Source organism: Garra rufa, chromosome 6 (genome assembly GCF_049309525.1).
Source record: "Garra rufa chromosome 6, GarRuf1.0, whole genome shotgun sequence".
In the NCBI taxonomy this organism is placed as follows: Eukaryota; Metazoa; Chordata; class Actinopteri; order Cypriniformes; family Cyprinidae; genus Garra; species Garra rufa.
This window is the reverse complement of record NC_133366.1, coordinates 35537556-35558819: the sequence shown is the minus strand read 5'-3', so window position 1 is coordinate 35558819 and position 21264 is coordinate 35537556. Positions and strand designations below refer to the sequence as shown.

The following is a 21264-nucleotide window of genomic DNA, read 5'->3' as shown; positions in this document are numbered from 1 at the left end:
ACCTCATTGGATTTAGCCATCAGAAAATAATTAATGAGAAATTATTATAGCTTATGCTATTACATGAACATTTCTAACATGTAAATAATTTGAAGCCAAATAGTTATATTTCCCCAAGCTGTTTAGCTCCCTGCTCCCTGCACTTTTTTTACGTCATTATTGTTTTTATTAATATTGATGTTTATTTAATATTGTTATTATTAACAGTTCTCAGAATTAAAGATATGTTTGAAAGCATTCAAAGAAAGTTCTTGTTATTATTAATTATGACAAATTTACATTTTTACACTAGACACATATCGGTTCAAAATATCGTTTATCGGTGCATTTGATCTGTAATAATCGGTATCGGCATCGGCCCTGAAAAACACATATCCCAGCCGGCATTTCAACGTTGATTCACCGTTGAAACAACGTCAGGTACCATGGTTGGATCAACGGTGAAAAACCTTTCGGATTTGCAAAAAATTTCAACGTTGATATTGTGACGTCTTTTCAACGTGGAAGTAACAACGTTGATTCACCGTTGAAATCGCGACTTTGTTTCACCCTCTTACCTTTCGGGTTATGGTCATCTGTCGACGTTGGATCAACGGTGAATAACCTTTCGGATTTGAAAAAATCTTCAACGTTGATATTGTGACGTCTTTTCAACGTGGAAGTAACAACGTTGATTCACCGTTGAAATCGCGACTTTGTTTCACCCTCTTACCTTTCGGGTTATGGTCATCTGTCGACGTTGGATCAACGGTGAATAACCTTTCGGATTTGAAAAAATCTTCAACGTTGATATTATGACGTTGATTCACCGTTGAAATCGCGACTTAGTTTCACCGTCTTACTTACCTTTCAACAACGGTGAATACACCACTGTACATTCAATTACAACCAGTTTGCATTTAGATCAACACTGTACGTACATGTTAGTTAAAAATCAAATGACTAGCAGCAATGGTATCAACTTCAATAAACTAACACATGATCAATATTATAAAACAAGTTTTATTTTGGAAACATACACTGTAAATAAAAAATAAAAACTGTCAAAAACATTTTCCAAAAACAATACAAATACATTAATTCTGCTCACATGTTATTGTAGCCCAGTCTGTGATGAATACAAAGTAATCAGACTTTATTACACATTACCAGTCAGAAGTTTCTCACAGTAAAATTTTAAATGTTTTAAGTCTCTTCTGCTCACCAATCCAAGTACAGAAAATTTGAATAAAATATATTTGTACTATTTAAAATGTTTTTTATTTGAAGATATTTGAAAATGTAATTTAATCCTGTGATGTGAAAGCAGAATTTGTATCATTACTCAAGATCCAGTCACATTAAACTTCAGAAATCATTCTAATATTCTGATTTGCTGCTCAAAAAAATTATGTTGGAAACAGCTCAGTGGAATTCTTTCAGTTTGCTTTGATGAACTGAAAATGAAACAATTTATCTGATATAGAAATCTATTGTAATATTATAAATGTCTTTATTATCACTTTTGATCAATGTAAAGCATCCTTGCTAAATAAAAGTTTTGAAGTATGGTATATAATTTTACAAATGCTTTATTTCAAGTAAATGCTAATCTTTGGATCTTACTATTCATCAAAGAATCCTGAAAAAAAAAATCTACTGCTTAAATATTGATTATAATAAATGTTTCTTGAACAGTATATTAGAATGATTTCTAAAAGATCATGTGACACTGATGACTGGAGCAACAGGAATAAATTACATTTTAAAATATTAAATATCATTTTAAATAATACAAATATTATAAAGCAGAAGGAAATTTAATTAAAAAATAAATAAAAAAAACCTTACTGTTCAAAAACTTGACTCGTAGTGTATTTTTTTTCTGATACTGAAAAAAACACAGATGTCAGGGTTTAAACTTCTCCAAATCCCTAGACCCCAGAAGGTTAAAGACTCAAAGTTTTTGTACAATAACATGCATATTTTGCGCTGCACAAGAGAAACCTTTTTTGACTAAAACCACTTGATCTCTTATTTGGTGGTTAACTATAGTTCTGTGAAAACAGGTTTACAATTGTGTCTCATTATAAGAGATGTGTACATTTGTGCAGTGCAAATGGGTAAAAGACTTTGAGAATGGAACCTGCAACAAGAAACCATGTCGTGGTGAAGGGATCAAAAAGCAATTGCCTTAAAATTCTTTAGGCAGGAAATACCTTAAATGGAATGTATTTATTATTTTAAGCCAAAATGTTTCTTCAAATTCTGATAATAACAACATCCTTGTGCATACAGCATGGTTGTGCTTCGGGTGATCCCTGAAAGAGTCCCAGCTCTGTGTCCTCTCTCATGCTGTCCCCTCCTCTCTCTCTCCCACTAGCCTTCTGTACTGTCCTGCATAAACAAAAACACCAAAAATAACATTTTATAAAATTGACATATTCAGATTAAAGTTTAAAACAACATGGTTTTAATCACAATTCAAACTAAACAGTGTACTTAGTGAAACAATTCAAATCATATTGAGTACATTTGTATAACATTAAATAAACTTATAACAAAAGATCAATGAATCTCTACCAGAACTGACAGTGCAAAGATGAACAATTCCTTACCAAACTGCCAATAAGCTGGATCCTTAATGATTCTACAAGGAGAAAGAATAAATGATTTATTGGAATTTTCTTAAAAAGCTGTTTTTCGTTTCAAACCATTCCTTTAAACAATCTTAATTCATTTAAATTATAAAGACATTCCGTTATATGATATTCAGAAAAGAAAGATAAAGTATGTCATCTTTAGGACTGTTATTATGTGATTAAAATGTAAACACACCTGCAGTAATGCATGGCATTTATATAGAAAAATGTGAATCTCTAAAAGACAGACATTAACAAATACTAGCAACACACAACAACACCAGATATATCTACGACCAAATGAGCTAATATTGCTAGCGCGCTAAATGCGATTAGCATCTAACTTTTGCTGTCTGTGATAATAAAGCAGCACAAACACACACTCAAGTATTTAACTTCTGCAGTTTACATGTCCTTTACCAATTTGTAAACTCTTGTACTATTTTTTAAAAAGCTAACTTAATAATAAATACTTATTGTCTCACCTGATTTAGCCAGTGCTGTATGTTTTCAGAGACTCGCAGCTCACGTCTATTTCCTTTGTGTTCAGGTTTTTGTTCTCCGTTGAGATCTCACAATTCAAATACGCTCAAAATAAAAATATAACAGGAAAATATAAAATAATTCGTGACCAACTGAATAATTTCGGTGAGCAGCAGCTCTCATACAGTCTATGCAGCTCACAACCTCACCAGAGAATGCGGTAACGGTCGAAATTTAAATTACAAAGGCCCGCGCAGTTCCACCTGTCAGGTTCCTGAATGACAGCCAGATGAACCAATCATGATCAAAGCAGTATGGTAAAACAACCAATAGGAATTGTTTCAGCATGTTGCTGCGAAATGTATTTAGTTTTATTGTTGGTGATTATATTTAACATATTTATATTTTAATAATATTGTCCATAATCATTTAAAAGGCAAACATTTCTTTGTATGCTGAAGACATATCTTATGTTGATTTATAAGTTAACCTTGTTAATTATTATTATTATTATTATTATTATTAATAATATTATAATTTAAACACTTGCTTTTGAAGGCACATATAACCGTTTAGCATTCAAAGTTTTAATAAAGTTATTTTACCGTTGAAACAACAACCGACCTAATTTCAAACAAATTTCAACGTTGAATTTCGGTCATGTGTTGACTGATCTTCAACCATTTAGCATTCAACGTCACATCAACGTTGTTTCACTGTTGAAACAACAACTGACCTTATTTCAACCAAATTTCAACGTTGAAGGTCGGTCATGTGCCGGCTGGGATCGGTCGACCCCTACCAGGCAGTGCAGCTTTCCAATTTCAATGAAGATGGCAAAGAGAGATTCAATAGGTAGATTAGTTAAAAAGATTAGGGAACGTGAGGGTGTTTGATTCAGTTTCAGAAATCTATTGCAAAATTATTATTATTACTATTTTTTTGTTTTTTTGTTTAGAGTGAAAACAGAGCTCCTGAGTTCAGTGGTGGCCAGCCTACAGAGGAGGTTTAAATGTGTTGAATCAGAGAAAGTCCTCCGGGCAGCATGCTGTATCCTGGATCCAAGAGAGTGGCCTAAGGATGCAGAAGCATTAGCTAGCTATGGAAGCGAAGAGCTCCTGTTGCTAAAAAACCATTTTGCTCAAGTCTTGGATCATATGGGCTGTGACCGCGACACTGCTCGACACATGGAGTGACCAAGTGCTAAGGTGCTCATAAAATCTTTACTTCAAGGACTGCTTTACTTTCAGGACTGCAAGATGCCTGGGGAGATTTTTTCATGGACAACCACCGTAAAAACGAATACAGCAACCTCTCGCTGATCGTTGAACTTTTACTAGCACTACCTCTTTCTACAGCTGCTTGTGAGAGGGGCTTCAGTTCAATGAAGCGAATTAAAAATTACTGGAGAAGCAACCTCTCAGTAGATTCACTCCATAAACTCTTATTCATTAGCATTGAAGGGCCTGAGTTGGACTGTTTCAATGGCCAGAAGGTAGTTGAAAGGTGGCACTCTCAGACAGAAAGGGCTCGGAGAGTATCGCTCTAGAACAGAGACAATATTTGTGATCTTCTGCTTAATAACACTGTTTACTAATGTTGTTTAATTTTCTTCTTAAACAACATTAGTAAACAGTAAACAACATTACTTTAATAGGAGTCCTCCATTTATGTATAGTTAACTTGTGATCGGGGACCATCGACCTGGACAGACTGTTGTGAATAAATTTAGTTACATTACAACTGTAATTTTTTTACATTTTCAATTGTATTTAAAGAAAAGTTATACTGAATAAAAAGTGTATGTATACAGTTATGTTTGGCTTTTGACACATTTTTTGATTAAAAGTTTATATTTTAGCCTCAGTGTAGCATAAAGCAACCTGACATCTATAATCAGGACGTCTGGATACCCTATATACTTTAGTTGGAGGTGATTTTCAGCACACCATTAAACACCATTTCAGTATGTATTTCTCTAAGAACAATTCTCTGGGATGTTTTATTATTTGAATGTTCTTTATGCACATACCTGTGCACTTTTTTAGACACATCAGAGTGTGAACAGGACTTTTATTTTTTAGCTGGTGCTGTGACGTCATAGATCTGCGCTGCGCTCCTGCGTCTGTTTGAGCTGAAGAAAGGTTTGTGGTTTTACTCATTTCAAGTGTTTAAACAAATACAACGCGGTCAGTCTGCTTTATAGTTTTTACAAACGTTGTAAGGGTAATTGATCATTATGTTACACGAGTAACAGAAGAGGTGCGTCTCATTTCGGTCCGTATTTAGTGAATCAGATGATAAACACGGATTTATTCAGTGATGGAGAAACGAATCTTTTCAAAACTCCAGTTCAACTGAATCAATCGCTTCACAAATGATTCACTTTTAAATCGCTCGAATCACCGCACACTGTCGACATCTGGTGCTCAAAACACTGGAAATACAACAAGAAAGAACAACAAACATGTCTAATGATCTTTCACAAACAATAGCAGTTTTCTATGTCTAAATGTAATATATTAAACGCAATTTAATCACTATACTTAATCTTAATTAAAAACTAAATGGTAACTGTGTAATTTCTTTTATTTTCTTTTATTTTCTGTGTTCAGTTATTATTAATTGGTAAAATTTCAGTGTTGAGCAATAATCAGGCCATTAACTTTCACTCGCACCCACACCCTTTCAGTGAAATAGCAAAATCTGATTGAGATGTACACAGAGATTTAGTTTGCATTGATTTTCTTTCTGTTAATTGTTCACATCTTAAACAGGACAAAGTGTTCAAACACAGAAAAACTGGAGGAGCAACTGAGATTCACATTACACACTATCATAAAGATGGCATTTATTAAAGAGGAGAGTGAAGACATGAAGATTGAAGAAACATTCAGAGTCAAACATGAAGATACTGAGGAACAAACAAAGATGGAGTTTATTGAAGAGGAGAGTGAAGACATGAAGATTGAAGAAACATTCAGAGTCAAGCATGAAGATACTGAGGAACAAACAGGTTGGTTTTCATTCTCAAACCTGAAATGAATATTTATGAATAATGTCACACAGGTGTTAAAATATTGAGACATTTAACAGAAGTGTTGAGATCATACTAACACTGTCTTCAAGTGCAGCTGAGAATATCCTGATTTCACATTGGCCATTTGTTATTATGAGATCATGCATTTAATTTGTAACGATAAAATGGAATTAGTAACATTAAAACCTAATATCTGATTCTAGTATTAAACCATTGATTTCTAGCACTTAGGCTAATTATGCAAAAGTATCTAAGAAAATTACTTATTATGCACAATAGGGATGGTTCGATAAATGTATCAGTACCGTTCGGTTCTCTGACAAATTCCAAATGGAAGTGATCATCCCTATCTCATATGTGGAGGGACTTAAGGCACGTGCAGGTCATAATATAGTCGTTTGCAATGCACTTGGCCAAGGGAGCGATGTTATTTCTTCATTATATTATGTCTTTTTATTGTTAGCATAACTAAGCGAATCTGCTTAGTGCTGACAGACGCGGGTGTGTTCGACTTGAAGCGGCGCTGCAGCCACCGATCCGTTTATGACATCAAATTACTGCGAAAGCGCTTGACAGCTGATGGTTCCATATTCTCGTTATAATAACTCTTGTGTTGCTCTGATGTCATACACCGATCGGTGTGTCGTGTGTGCAGCGCTGCTTCAAGTCAAACACACCCGTGTCTGTCAGCACTAAGCAGATTTGCTTAGTCTCCCCACAAAGGTGATAGGGATGATCACTTCCATTTGGAATTCGTCCGAGAACCGTATCAAACCATCCCTAATGCACAAAGCAAATCTTGAAATGGGAGTGATTACATTTGGCTACTGCATGGTGTCTACATTTGTACATTTAAAGCTATTTGTGACCCTGGACCACAAAATCAGTCATAAGGTTAAATTTTACAAAACTGAGATGTATACATCATGTACAAGCTCATTAATAAGCTTTCTATTTACATATGGTTTGTTAGGATAGGACAATATTTGGCCCAGATACATCTATTTCAAATCTGGAATCTGAGAGTGCAAAAAAATGTTAATACTGAGAAAATCACCTTTAAAGTTCTCCAAATTAAGTTCTTAACAATGCATATTACTAATCAAAAAGTACATTTTGATATAACTATAGTAGGAATTGTACAAAGAAATCTTCATGGAACATGATCTTTACTTAATTTCCTAATGATTTTTGGCATAAAAGAAAAATCAATAATTTTGACCCATACAATGTATTTTTGGCTATTGTTACAAATATACCCCAGTGACTTAAGACTGGTTTTGTGGCCCAGGGTCACATTTGATAAGCAAATAAAACAGCCAGTGGACACTAAAGCTACATCTAAATTAATCCGCATACAATTGAAATAACCTTTTTGTTTTAAAATTTTAAAAACAGACTGTACATAGAGACTAATTTAAGAAACTCTCTTCAATACAGAAACATGTTGTGTGAGTTATTGTTTTTTTTTAATAATGTCATCAGTCAACGCCTCTAGTCAGACAATGCTACATGGCGTAACAAAAACATGAACAAGTACTCAATGATTGTCTTTTTATTAAGTAACGTAAACACATTAATATATATATATATATTTTTTAAATAAGTATACCGCATGCAAGGTTTATGCGTATAGTCAAAATTGTCCTTTCTGTTTTTAAGTGTATCTCTGTGGCAGAATTACAGCGCTACATACTTATCTGGCATATTTACTACATAGTTCCCTCTCGAGTTCGAATCGCATCCTCTAGGGGGCACTCTGGTAAGGCTAATTCCCTTGGAAGTACCCCCTTCATTCTGAGGGCAGGGGAGATTGCCGTTTCTATGCATCTATATGAGCGAAGGGTTGATGGATAGGGCGTGCTCTATCGGGAAAGGTCCCTCATACAGAGCCATCTCTTAGGAAAGGAAAGGAAAGGAAAGGGGGTGAAGTGAGGCCAAGTATGGTGACCCATACAAGGAATTTGTGCTCTGCATTTAACCCATCCAAGTGCACACACACAGTAGTGTGCACACACACAGTAGTGAACACACACACACCGTGAACACACACCCGGAGCAGTGGGCAGCCATTGCTGCGGCGCACGGGGAGCAGATGGGGGATCGGTGCCTTGCTCAAGGGACTCACCTCAGTCGTGGTATTGAGGGTGGAGAGAGTGCTGTACATTCACTCCCCCCACCTACAATCCCTGCCGGACCTGAGACTCGAACCTGCAACCTTTGGGTTACAAGTCCGACTCTCTAACCATTAGGCCACGGCTGCCCTAGGTTTTCCTCCCTGTCCCTCAGGGTTAGGAGCCTGTCCTTTCTGATGTCCAGGTTGATTCCCACTTCTCAAGCCTGGATGATGGGCCTGGATGATGTCATGCTCCTCATTCTGCAGAAAGGTCACTTACAGAGTGCCACCTCTTGACGGGTCAGGAGTTCCTCCCTGTCTCTCTGGGTTAAGGGCCTGTCCTCCTCTATGTCCACTATTAGAAAGATGGTCACGTCTAGCTCCATGGCAATACCGTCAGTCGATTAGCAAATTGCAAACTGCCTATGCTGATTGAGTGCAGCATTGCTCCCCTCACAGTGAGGGTTGACCCTAGTATTTACCGTCATGTGACAAGCATCTGGAACCCTGTCGAGTGTGACCTCTCTGGCACACCTTTTTCAAATCCATGTTATGGTAAGTGTGCACACTAGTCTCTGGGCACTTTCTAAAATCTGCAAGGATGATAAGTGCATAGCAAGTGTTTGTGCACTTTTCTAAAAGTCCTGTATGTTATAAGTTATGTGCTAGACGTTGTTTCCGTTTTTGAGTTGATTTAAAACCCTGGTCTCCTTTGGCCCAACTACACTCAGGTATCATCTCAGATACCTTTTGACCATCTGCTACCTAGGATAGAGATAACGTTGTTCCCCATAGCGCCCCCTAGAGGATGATCGTTCTCTATCTCAGGGAACGTCTCAGGTTACGTATGTAACCCTGGTTCCCTGAGGGAATGATACGCTGCGTCGAACGCTATAGGGAATGCCATTGGCGAAGTACGCTCTGACCGTAGTCCACAACTAATCAAATGCAGACGCAGCAGAAGACGTTCATCCCTCGAGGGCTGACTGTGCATGCTCCGCTCTCAAGCAGACCACAAAAAGACTGTGTGTATCCCTACCAACAATGAAGCGTTGGCAGGGATGAACACACCATCTGTAAGTTCCCCCTCTACAAATATATGAAAACACAGAAGACGATTTTAAGGTTATAGAGAGAGGCTCTATAGCCAAAGCAAAAAGGAGAGGTGAGAGGTTCAAGTTCATTATAAGCCCAGAGGGCAATTATTGGTGCAGCATAAAAGTTGAAAAAAATCATACAAAAACACAAAGTACAAATAACAACACAATTCTCTAACATCTTACAAATTTAAAAGCCTTACAGCCGTAGGAATAAAAGAGTGTCCATACCGATTGTTTTTATGTTTAGGCATACTATAACGTATGCCCGAAGGAAGCATTTTAAACTCATGGAACAGTGGATGAGTACAATCTGCAAGAATAGCTTTAGCTTTCTTAAAACAGCCCGTTCAAAGCTGTCTAATAACCCAGTCTGCTTAATACCAATAATCTTACTACCTTGCTTAACAATGGCATTCAATGAATTCCGGTGTTTAACATTTACATTTCCGAACCAACAGCATATAGAGAAGCAAAGTACAGATTCAATATAAGATTTATAATACATGGTCATAAGAGTCCTACAAATATTAAATGTAGAAAGCCTCCGAAGACAGTGTAACAGTTGCTGGCCTTTCTTGCATAGTGCCTCAACATGAGTATCAAAATGCAATCTATTATCAATAATAAGACCAAGATACTTATAACTACTAGCCCATTCCACAATTTTACCCTTCAAGCTAGTAGGTTGAGGAACTAGATCTAAAATCAATTACCATATCTCTTGTCCTTTCCACGATTACTTGTAAAAAAAGCACTGTCACACCTTGTCATAAAATCATTCACCACTGACCCATGACATTTTTCTTCCTTAGTCAGCAGGCTAACAATAAAAGTATCATCTGCAAATTTTTAAATGAACCTATCAGTGTCTTTACTTACACAATTGTTGGTATATAAAATATAAAGCATGAGGCATCCTCAACTCCCCTTCTGGCCTGGTAAGCAAACTGCAACGGATCTAAAAGGTTTTGAGTTTTCAATAAAAGTTCATCCCTGACAAATTTCTCAAAACATTTCATTACCAATGATGTCAAAGAAACAGGTCGAAAATCATTTAGAGTCTTAGGATAACTTCTCTTCCCTACAGGCACCACTATAGCTTCCTTCCACAACTTAGGGATTTTTTGAAAGTAAAGCGACTTTTGGAATATATTATAAAAAAACGGACACAACTGCTCCGCACATGTTTTAAGTAAACGTCCTCCAATGTTATCTACTCTTTTTAAAAGCATCTATGACATCCTGCTGATTAAAAAATGTATAATCCATATTACCCACAATCTTGTTTCTAAGCACATTCATTTCAGTAATAAAATCCTCCTTATCAAATCTAGTATAAAACATATTCAATTCTTGTGCCAACTGTATGTCGGATTGATAGCCCACTAATTTTATAGGGGCATTTCTTTTACTCTTAGATCCAGTTACAGTATGCATACTCTCCCAGGCAGAGCCAAGTCTATTACTTCTTAAATCTCCCTCAACGTTCTCCTTATATCTAGCTTTGGCTCTCCTGATTTCATACTTTATTTGTTTTTGCAAATCATACTTTTTTTCTAAGTCACCTGCATGAAATGCCTTATCTCTTTCAATTATAAGGGACTTTATAGATTTAGTTATCCATGGCTTTGTATTAGCGAATGTTTGTACAATTTTTTGAGGGACAAGCATATCCTCACAAAAATTTATATAACTGCTTACCACATCTGTTAATTCATCAATATCAGAACATGAATTCTCAAAAACCTCCCAATTCGTACATTCAAAACATCCTTGCAGAGCTAAAGAAGAATCTGCAGACCATTCCTTAATAGACTTGTTTTCAGCCCTATACCTTTTTAAAACTGTTTTATACACAGGAATTAAAAGTACAACATTATGATCAGGCAGTCCCAAAGGTGGATTACTAATAGACTTGTATGCCCCTCTAACAGAACCATAACACAAGTCCAAAGTCTTGTTAAATCGTGTTGCACAAGTAACATACTGTTGAAAATTTCGCAGAGAGTGTTTCAACGAGCAATGATTAAAGTCCCCCATAATAAAGTTGGGAGCATCAGGGGAAACATTTTGCAACTTTGAAACAGTACGTTCAATAATCTCCTTCACTTTAGCCTCGTTTGCCTTCGGGTGAATATACACCACTGTAACAAATATTTGAGGAAATTCTCGAGGCAAGTAAAAAGGCCGTAAAGACACAGAAAGCAGTTCAATGTCTTGGGTGCACAATGTCTCTCTTACTTTTACTGAATATTTTATTTTTAATATTACTGGCACCACCTTTCATTTCACCTTGGATTTTACCTGTAATCACTGGATCACGATCCGTTCGCAGAGGAGTCCCAAAGCGATTTACAGTTAAAACCGAATCGCTATCTTGAGATTTTAGCCAAGTCTCTGTAAGGGCCAAAATACAGGCCTCTCTGAATGCATGGTGAACATGTACAGTGGCTTGCAGTTCGTCAATTTTGTTCCTTAGGTACTGCACATTTGCCATTACTACAGTGGGCAAGGGAATCCTTCTGAGACGCTGTTTCCTCAGTCTCTGGCGCGCACCACCCTTCTTTCCTCTCTTTCGCGGCTTCCAAGTTTTTGATTCATCATTGTTCCTAGTAATGCTCTCCATAAAGCCGTTATCGCTCCAAAAATGTTGCGATCTTATATAATCCACTGGATATTGAACATAATAAGGCCGATGCCACTGAAGCAAGAATTTGCGGCTATACTGGAGCTTTGCGGTAGATCTCACAGGTGTTATGTGAAGGCATAGGATAAGCAGTGCAATCCACGTTGTAATTATAACCAACAACTCCATCTTCGCGTTCCGTTTCCGTAGGAGTATGGCTTATCAATTTACGTTTTAACTACAACTTTTCCAAACTGACCAACTTATAATAAACATTAAATCAAACACAAAAAGCACAAACGTTCCCACGTGCTTTCAAACTCTGCTGCTAGTCGCCGCATGCGCAGCGCCCCTTGACGGGTGCCACGAGAAAGCGAGAAATAAGGGTAATTTTCAGAGTTTGTTTTCACGCAAGCTGAGTGAGTGGAATATAGTTAACGAATCAATGAGATGAATTTAGATCCGAATCCAGATTTTTGTAAAACCATGAATAAGTAATCTCACTCCACCAGGTCAAAGACCTTCTCTGCATCGAGAGAGATAACCATTTCTGGTCTTGAAAACCGGGATGGAGTAAAGTAGGGCTGGGCGATAAAACGATAACGATATATATCGCGATAGACAAGAGATCGATATCAATATAAAATGTGTTCGATAAAACGTTCGATATTTTGTATTCTTCGTCGGCCCGCCCAGCCCCCCTTTAACGTTCAGTTCATAGCGCCAGACCACAATAGAAGTTAAGGTTATCTTTCCTACAGAATGGGTCCATGTTGTTGTATTAAACAAACTAAATAGCCTTATGTTATTTATCTTATTTACACGACGGCATGTGATTTCTGTCTCTACATGATCGCGCGTTTACAATGTCTCCTCACAGACGGGATCGCGGACTCCATTCATAAAAACGGACTTTACTATAGGGCGGAATGCCGCGGAATTCGTCGATTTTTGGACCAATAAATCAAAAGTTGGTCTGTTAATTAATTCAGATCGCGATATGGACTAGTGTCTGTGAAAACTGAAATGCAAAAAGACCGTTTCAATATGAATCCTGCATGTTCCCGTTTGCCTCTATATCTCTATGCTCTATATGTATGAATGGAGGAGACGCGTTTTATTTTCACTACACGCATACTGCACACGTGACGCTCCCGCTAATTTTTGGCCTTTGCATCTCACATGAACAGACAAAAATCTCCAAAGCTGCTGTGAGTGTCACTTTTTATAAATTTTACCGTTTCATTAGTGAAACTAGCATCATTCATACTGTATTACACACTGAAACTTCAAGGCAACCTGTCAAAATAAAAGTACGGTTTAAAATGTGACAGAACCATATTAGTCTTGTATTACTTTGTACAGTATAATGTAGGTGTTTATATGTTCACATTTAAATAATTTACATAAAACAATATATATGATAAAAAATAAAATAAAGAGTCACCACTTAATTGTTGAAAAAATACTATTATTATTAAACCTTTTTTTAACTGAATATAATTTTTCTTCTATGTATTAATTTTAACAGTAAAGCTCTGTTTATTTTTATTTTTAAAAATAAATCTGTGATTTTGCTTTCATTTGATTATCAGAAAAATTAAAACAAGAATTTCTGAAAAAAAAAAAAAAAAGATTGTTAGGCCCTATTGTTCAAAATGTTGAAAGTTTTGGACTTATTTTTTCACTTAAATAAATATTTTTGTTATTACACAAAGTATAGGCTAAAGTACCGGGAAAGAAGTAATGTTGGCTACTGGCAACCAGCAATCTGTGCAGAAATAAATATTATCAGCCAAGTACTTTGCAACAACCTCTGACCTGTGGTCAAGCCGTACTTCTGGGCCACACATTACCTAAACCATTCACTTTATCGACAATGAATGGGGTTTGAATTGAGGATTAAGAGATAATTAAGTGTATATTGTGACTTTAGACTTATGTTTACATTTTAATTATTTGAGTTTTCCATGGTTGTTGACATTTCTGTCTTAATAACTGAGGGGATTATGATCAGAGGCAGGTTAAGTTTAAAATAAAAATGCTTGAGTGTAATATATTTTTCTCCTGGTCCTTATTTTAAATGGGTCATAAAAATATCAATAATTATCGATATCGACCGATATGAAACACTGATATCGTGATATAGTTTTCAGCCATATCGCCCAGCCCTAGAGTAAAGATTACATTCAAAAGTCTACGTATATTGGACGTTAACTGACGGCCCAGTATAAAGCCATCTTATTTACCGCCAGTTTAAACCTGCAGAATTCACCTGCTCATCATGGAAATTAGGGATGAGCGAGTACAGCATTATCTGTATCTGTATCTGTTAACCATATGAATTATCTGTATCTCTATCTGTACTCGGAGTGGGCGGGGCCTAACCCGGAAGTGGGTGGGATTTAACCTGGAAGTTGGTCATGTTGTCTTGAAATGGGCGGGGCTTTAACCGGTATGTTATTTTAAGCATGCAATTTATATGGGTTGATCAGAAATTGTTATATTTATTGCTGATTAGAAAACTATTTACATGACAGCATCAGCATTGAGCTTCAGATCAGTGGTTTTGATCATGATAACAAACGAACTATATACAGAACAAGTTTTGCAACAATGAATACAAAACATGCGGTTGCAATTATGAAGTAAAATGTAATGAACGAGTTTTCATTTCAACATAACTTTCTTTTTTTAACCTTGAGCAGTGTGATTTTTTTATTTATTTGGTTCTTTTTTTTCACACCAGGTATTTATGTGTGTGTGTGTGTGTGTGTGTGTGTGTTTGTAGCTAATTCATTTGTAATATAGTTTTTTTTATACCACTACTTCGAACCAGCAGAAGGTTTAAAAAAAAAAAAAACTCAGATGAACGGCAGAGAGAGGGAGAGAGAGAGAGAGAGAGAGTGTGTGTGTAACTAATTAGTTTGTAATACCACTACTTCCTTTTTTTATTTATTTTTTTATTTATGAAATACAAAAAAGAAAGTGTCAGACACTCAGTGCGTGAAGTAAAAAAAAAACTGGTCAGAGCCAATTGACGGTTTAAAAAAGGAAAAAAATTCTCAGACAGGCAGAGATGCGAGTCTCTTTTACCAAGCACCACGTCTGAACAACAAACCCCACGTTTACCAAAATTCTACTGGTAGTACTACAAACAAACCAAAGTAAAATACAAACCTGAAGCTGAAGAAACCCTAAACGTTAACGGAAAAAAACCCCGCAAACCTGAGTGACTGAGGGACAGAACGAGAGAGAGCGCGCTGTTCTCTTCTCTTCTCAGAGTTCTGTGCGTGTGTGTGAGCAGAGTGGGACCGTTCACATGTCGCGCCTAAAAACGCGTGGAAAACGCTAGGCGCGCCGCTTTCTTACTTATCAACAAAGCGCTCGGGCGCTTGCGCTCCGGAAGCATCTGCCGTTTCTAAGCAACCATCAGCTGCGCTCTAGCTCCAAGCTTCGGTGCGCTTGCTGCATTCTGAAAAGTTGATTTGTTTTTATCTCGATGCGGCGCGGACGCGCCTGGAAAAAACGAGCGCGTCGCACCACGACGCTTCCATTATTATTCCATTAAAATAACGAATTTGAGCACGCAAAAGACGCTACATGTGAACGGCCCTTAAATCTGTATGTGTGTAGTGGAGGGGCGCTGTGATTAGTCTATCACAGAACGCAGACACAGTAAACTTCCCAATGAGAATTTTTTATTCAATTCGAGCACAGATATTGACTCGTATTACTCGTATGATACTCGTACTCGGCAAAAGTGCTTTATCCGTGCCGGATACTCGTTTCAGCCGAGTATCCGGCTCAACTCTAATGGAAATGCACATTAGTCCATTATTGCCAAAGTTAGTTAGGAAAGTTCTTCTGAGAAAACGACTCCACTGCCTCAGAAGAATCAAAGATCCGTTGTTGGAAGTTTCCGGTATTCTAAGAATACCTACTTCCCCCCAGTCCGTTTATTCGCCCTTTAAATAAAACAGTTCGAGTCCGCGTTAAAATCAAAGTTAAAATCAATTTAATGGTAAAGTCAAAGAGTGCTGAGCTCAGGATTACAGAACAGCCAATATCAAATCTGACATCTGGGCAATCCAGAATGTCTCACAAAACTAAATGCAAGTATTTATATTCTTGATCTGCAGGTCTCTCCTCCTGATATCGTTCAACCATTCTCCTCCAATCAGGGCCTGTTATCGCCAACCGCTCCTGCACAGAAAAGACAATACAGCCCCATCCCATTCTTCTTCTTAGAGTGACCAAAAGTCTAGTCTAAAGTGACCTTCAAATTGCTACTACTTTTGCAGGGCTTCTTTTCTCCTACGTGCCTGTAAACAAAGGTTTCTCAGAAATGACATAAATGTAGAGAGTTCGCAACTACACGCACACATTTTACTAAACAGATTCTGTTACATAGTGTACACTTTGTATTTTCATAAGCACAGAACATTTCGTCTTCTCATAAGCACAGAACATCCAAAAGACAAATTTAAAAGTATAAAAGAAAAAGTATAAGCATTTAGAAAAAGTATTTTCTACACCGTTCCGCGACATTATAGCTCACTCTGAGGTGAGCCGTGTACAGCATTCCAAATCGTACTCCTTGCTTGTAAAGTAGGCTCTTGATCTTGTTAAACACTGCTCGTGTCCTCACCAAGTCTATGCTGAAGTCTTCGAACATCTTGATCTTGTGGCGTTTGTAGGAAATGTCCTTTTGGGATTTAGATTATCTCATGACAGTTTCCTTAATGATGTATCAGTGAAATCTGATTATCAACGGCCGTGGGGTTTCATCTGCACAAGGTTTAGGCTGGAGACTGTGCTGGACATGATCCAGCTCGGGTGGTTCTGCTAGGCAATCGCCAAGAATCTCGGAAAGCAGGTTAGACACATTCTCCCTTGGGTTCTTTTCTTCAATATCCTCCAGTAAACCTACAAGTCGTACATTTTGCCACTATGAGTGAGAAATCAAATATTGTTGTCTCCATCTCGTTGATCGTCGCCTAGGAGACATAAAAATTTTAACTAAAAGGAGACTAAAAAAAATGTTATATAATAATTGAGATCAGTCTATATAGATTTTCTAGATGTAATTAATTGTACAACAGCCAACTTAATCTCTGTAGTGTACCGGCCGACCAGGATCAGGTTTGGAGACCCTGGTGTAGGATCTAGCGCACATGCATTACTTATCTACATGTTGTGATGTTAACTGCTTTGTGCCATTAAATTGGGGTTAACTTTTATCTCTTTGTTTTTCCACCTTAGACCTAACAGCACTGAAAGAGGAGAGAGAAGAACTGAATGAAACTGAAGAGAAAGATCAGTTTGAGAATCTTCATAATTTCGAATCTGGAGAAAAATCTTTTTGTTCTTTAGAGTTTGAAAAGAATTCTAAACAAAAAAGTGCTCAAAATACAGAAACTATGAGTATTTTCACTTGCTGTCAGTGTGGAAAGAGTTTCAAAAAACAAGGACACCTTAAAAGTCACATGAGAATTCACACTGGAGAGAAGCCTCACTCATGCAAACAGTGTGGAAAGAGTTTCACTGAAAAAGGAAGCCTTAACAGACACATGAGATTTCATACTGGAGAGAAGCCTTACACATGCAAACAGTGTGGAAAGAGTTTCAGTGATAAAGGAAACCTTAACAGACACATGAGATTTCACACTGGAGAGAAGCCTTACACATGCAAACAGTGTGGAAAGAGTTTCACTGAAAAAGTAAGCCTTAACAGACACACGATATTTCACACTGGAGAGAAGCCTTACTCATGCAAAGAGTGTGGAAAGAGTTTCACTGATAAGGGAAACCTTAACAGACACATGAGATTTCACACTGGAGAGAAGCCTTACACATGCAAACAGTGTGCAAAGAGTTTCACTGAAAAAGAAAACCTTAACAGACACATGAGATTTCACACTGGAGAGAAGCCTTACTCATGCCTCCGGTGTGCAAAGAGTTTCACTGATAAAGGAAACCTTAACAGGCACATGAGATTTCACACTGGAGAGAAGCCTTACTCATGCAAAGAGTGTGGAAAGAGTTTCAATGATAAAGGAAACCTTAACAGACATATGAGATTTCACACTGGAGAGAAACCTTACTCATGCAAACAGTGTGGAAAGAGTTTCACTGAAAAAGAAAACCTTAACAGACACATGAGATTTCACATTGGAGAGAAGCCTTACACATGCCAACAGTGTGGAAAGAGTTTCACTCTAAAAAGATGCCTTAACAGACACATGAGAGTTCACACTGGAGAGAAGCCTTACACATGCAAACAGTGTGGAAAGAGTTTCAGTCAAAAAGGAAGCCTTGACAGGCACATTAAAATTCACAATAAAGAGAAGCCTAGCAGATCCCCTTAACATGGACAGAGTTTCAAACTAAAATGTCTAGAAAGGACAGTTCCGGTCCTTGATTTTGATTGGCCACAATCAAAGCTGTTGTAAATTACTTTAAAAACATACACACCTCTTTGTTTCTCTGCAACCACATTGTTGAAAGCACAGCTACAGCTGAGGTCAAAAGTTTACATCCCCCTTTCAGAATCTGCAAAATATTCTCGTCAAAACAATCCTAAAGGATTTCAATAAGAATCCTATATAGGGCTCTTACAATTATAGAAATTCTAATTTAAATTTTAAACCAATGTGTTTTGTCCATGGTACACTTTACCATGTCAACTAGCAATATTGTATTGGACTGAGGTTAAAGGTGCAGTGTGTAGATTTTTGCGGCATCTAGTGGTGAGATTGTGAATTGCAACCAGCGGCTCCCGTCCACCGCTCACCCCTCCCTTTACAGAAGCTATGGTGGCCCACACGGGATTAAGATGTCGTTGTTTTAGACAGCAAAGAGTAATTAGGTTTCTTTTAAAATGTAAATTAAGGAATTATATTTACTTAATAATTCAATAAAATGGTGTTATTGTGAATATTACAGTTACATGTTCATCATTGTGTCAGTGTTTTTCCGCTAGAACAACAGTGATGAAACGCGATCTGTAGAGCAGTTTGTCCGTTTAGGGCAGGGTTCCCCAAACTTTTTTCTGAGAGGGCCACATAATTTTCATTTCTTTAATGGGGGGCCAGGTCGGTTTATAAAAGAAAATTTCATGGGCCGGACTGACTACTATTAGTATTATTATTTTTTTATGATTTTACCTGTATTTTTCTATACCTTTTAATGCTAGAATAGTTTGTTTTGTTATGCACCACACAGACCAATTTTTTTTTTCAAAAGATATACAGGTGCATCTCAAAGTAGAATGTCATGGAAAAGTTAATTTATTTCAGTAATTCAACTCAAATTGTGAAACTTGTGTATTAAATAAATTTAATGCACACAGACCAAAGTAGTTTAAGTCTTTTTTAATTTTGATGATTTGGCTCACATTTAACAAAAACCCACCAATTCGAATATGGTGACATTCCAATCAGCTAGTCAACTCAAAACACCTGCAAAGGTTTCCGTCAAGCTGTCAAAATGGTTTCTCAGTTTGGTTCACTAATAGGCTACACAATCATGGGGAAGACTGCTGATCTGACAGTTGTCCAGAAGACAATCATTGACACCCTTCACAAGAAGGGTAAGCCACAAACATTCATTGCCAAAGAAGCTGGCTGTTCACAGAGTGCTGTATCCAAGCATTTTAACAGAAAGTTGAGTGGAAGGAAAAAGTGTAGAAGAAAAACACCAACCGAGAGAAACGCAGCCTTGAGAGGCTTGTCAAGCAAAATCAATTCAAGAATTCGGGTGAACTTCACAAGGAATGGACTGAGGCTGGGGTCAAGGCATCAAGAGCCACCACAGACAGACATATCAAGGAATTTGGCTACAGTTGTCGTATTCCTTTTGTTAAGCCACTACTGAACCACAGACATCAGAGGCATCTTACCTGGGATAAGGAAAAGAATAAATGGACTGTTGCCCAGTGGTCCAAAGTCTTCTTTTCAGATGAGAGCAAGTTTTGTATTTCATTTGGAAATCAAAAACACTGAAGTCCAGTGTTACGTTTCCACAGTCTGTGATAATTTGGGGTGCAATGTCATCTGCTGGTGTTGGTCCACTGTGTTTTTTGAATCACACGTCAAATTCCTCAAATGCAATTGAGTCATTTTGTCATCACTCTGTATTTTCTAGCTGCCTCTTGCATCACCTGTTCAATCACAATGACACATTATGTTGAATGTACCATTCTGTTGGTGAATTTAACAAATAATTAGGCTATGTTAATAACTAAGGGAAATTTTAGTTTGAAAGCCAACCTTTATTATCAAATACCGACATGATATTAGTAAAACATATTTAAAATTACATTTTCAAAATATGTCTCTGGCATTGTTCAGAGGGGCAGTCCAAATGTGGGGGCGGGCCGCATCCGGCCCCCGGGCCTTAGTTTGGGGACCCCTGGTTTAGGGCTGCTGTAGAAACAATACGGCAACTTCCATGTGAGGGGACCCGCGGTGTATGTAGATATAAACTGATAATTATAAGGTAATAAAAACATAATGGTTCATTAAGTAAGGTCTTTATACACCCCTGAAAACATAGTTATGTATACTATATTGCATTTCTGTCTAGAGATCATCTTAAATATTACACATTGCACCTTTAATGCATAAATGTGCAAAGAATAATATGGACGATAGACAATGTGTTTGCTCTGTCTACGATTTAAGAACTTCACATTTTGTATTTGTTTTTTGATTGAAGCACAATAAAGGAAACTGTTAGCATTTCAACATCAGTGTGCATTGATTTAATTTGTACACATCAGTTACTTTCTCTCTTCTACCACCAACATTGCGGCTTTGTCGAAGGCTGTTATAATTATTTTTTGCAGCCATTCCTAAAGGATTGTATTAGGAATTGATTTATGGGACAAGGCATAAATATGCCCTATGATAATTTCTAAAGGATTTTAATGAGATCCAATTTCATCTAGAATTTCGAAGAATTCTACTTATTCAGTGCATCTATTACTAACCAATAGTTTTTGCAGTTTACTTAAACTCACCTTGAGTGAGTTTAGTGCAAAAATTTCAAAGAAACTAATTAGATTGACGAAACAAAAGACAAATCAACAAATGTTCTGTTTTAATTTTTAATTTAGTCTTTCTCAAGTTCACTCTTACGGATCATAAATTGAGGGAAAGGTTAGGCATATCTGGTGTGCTGTCCGGGAGAGGGTTCCAAGCTCGGCAGAAATTCCCGAGCCCAGGGCACTTCTCTTGCCCTCGGGCTGAAGGTGAGGAGACGGGGTGGTGGAA

At 37.2% G+C, this 21264-nt stretch overlaps 1 protein-coding gene across 1 annotated transcript; it reads left to right on the top strand.

The window, feature by feature from the left end:
* The first annotated feature begins 5885 nt into the window (after window positions 1-5885).
* Window positions 5886-20736, top strand: LOC141336608 (uncharacterized). Its single transcript, XM_073842307.1, has 2 exons — window positions 5886-6120; window positions 17252-20736. The coding sequence occupies exons 1-2, from the start codon at window positions 5949-5951 to the stop codon at window positions 18355-18357; spliced, it is 1278 nt and encodes a 425-aa protein (XP_073698408.1). The 5' UTR covers window positions 5886-5948; the 3' UTR covers window positions 18358-20736.
* Window positions 20737-21264: the final 528 nt, after the last annotated feature.

Bases quoted from the DNA above. Each gene is read 5' to 3' on its own strand.
- LOC141336608 (XM_073842307.1), top strand. From the start codon at position 5,949: ATGGCATTTATTAAAGAGGAGAGTGAAGACATGAAGATTGAAGAAACA. The intron at 6,121-17,251 runs GTTGGTTTTCAT...TTTCCACCTTAG, and splicing joins AGATACTGAGGAACAAACAG to ACCTAACAGCACTGAAAGAG.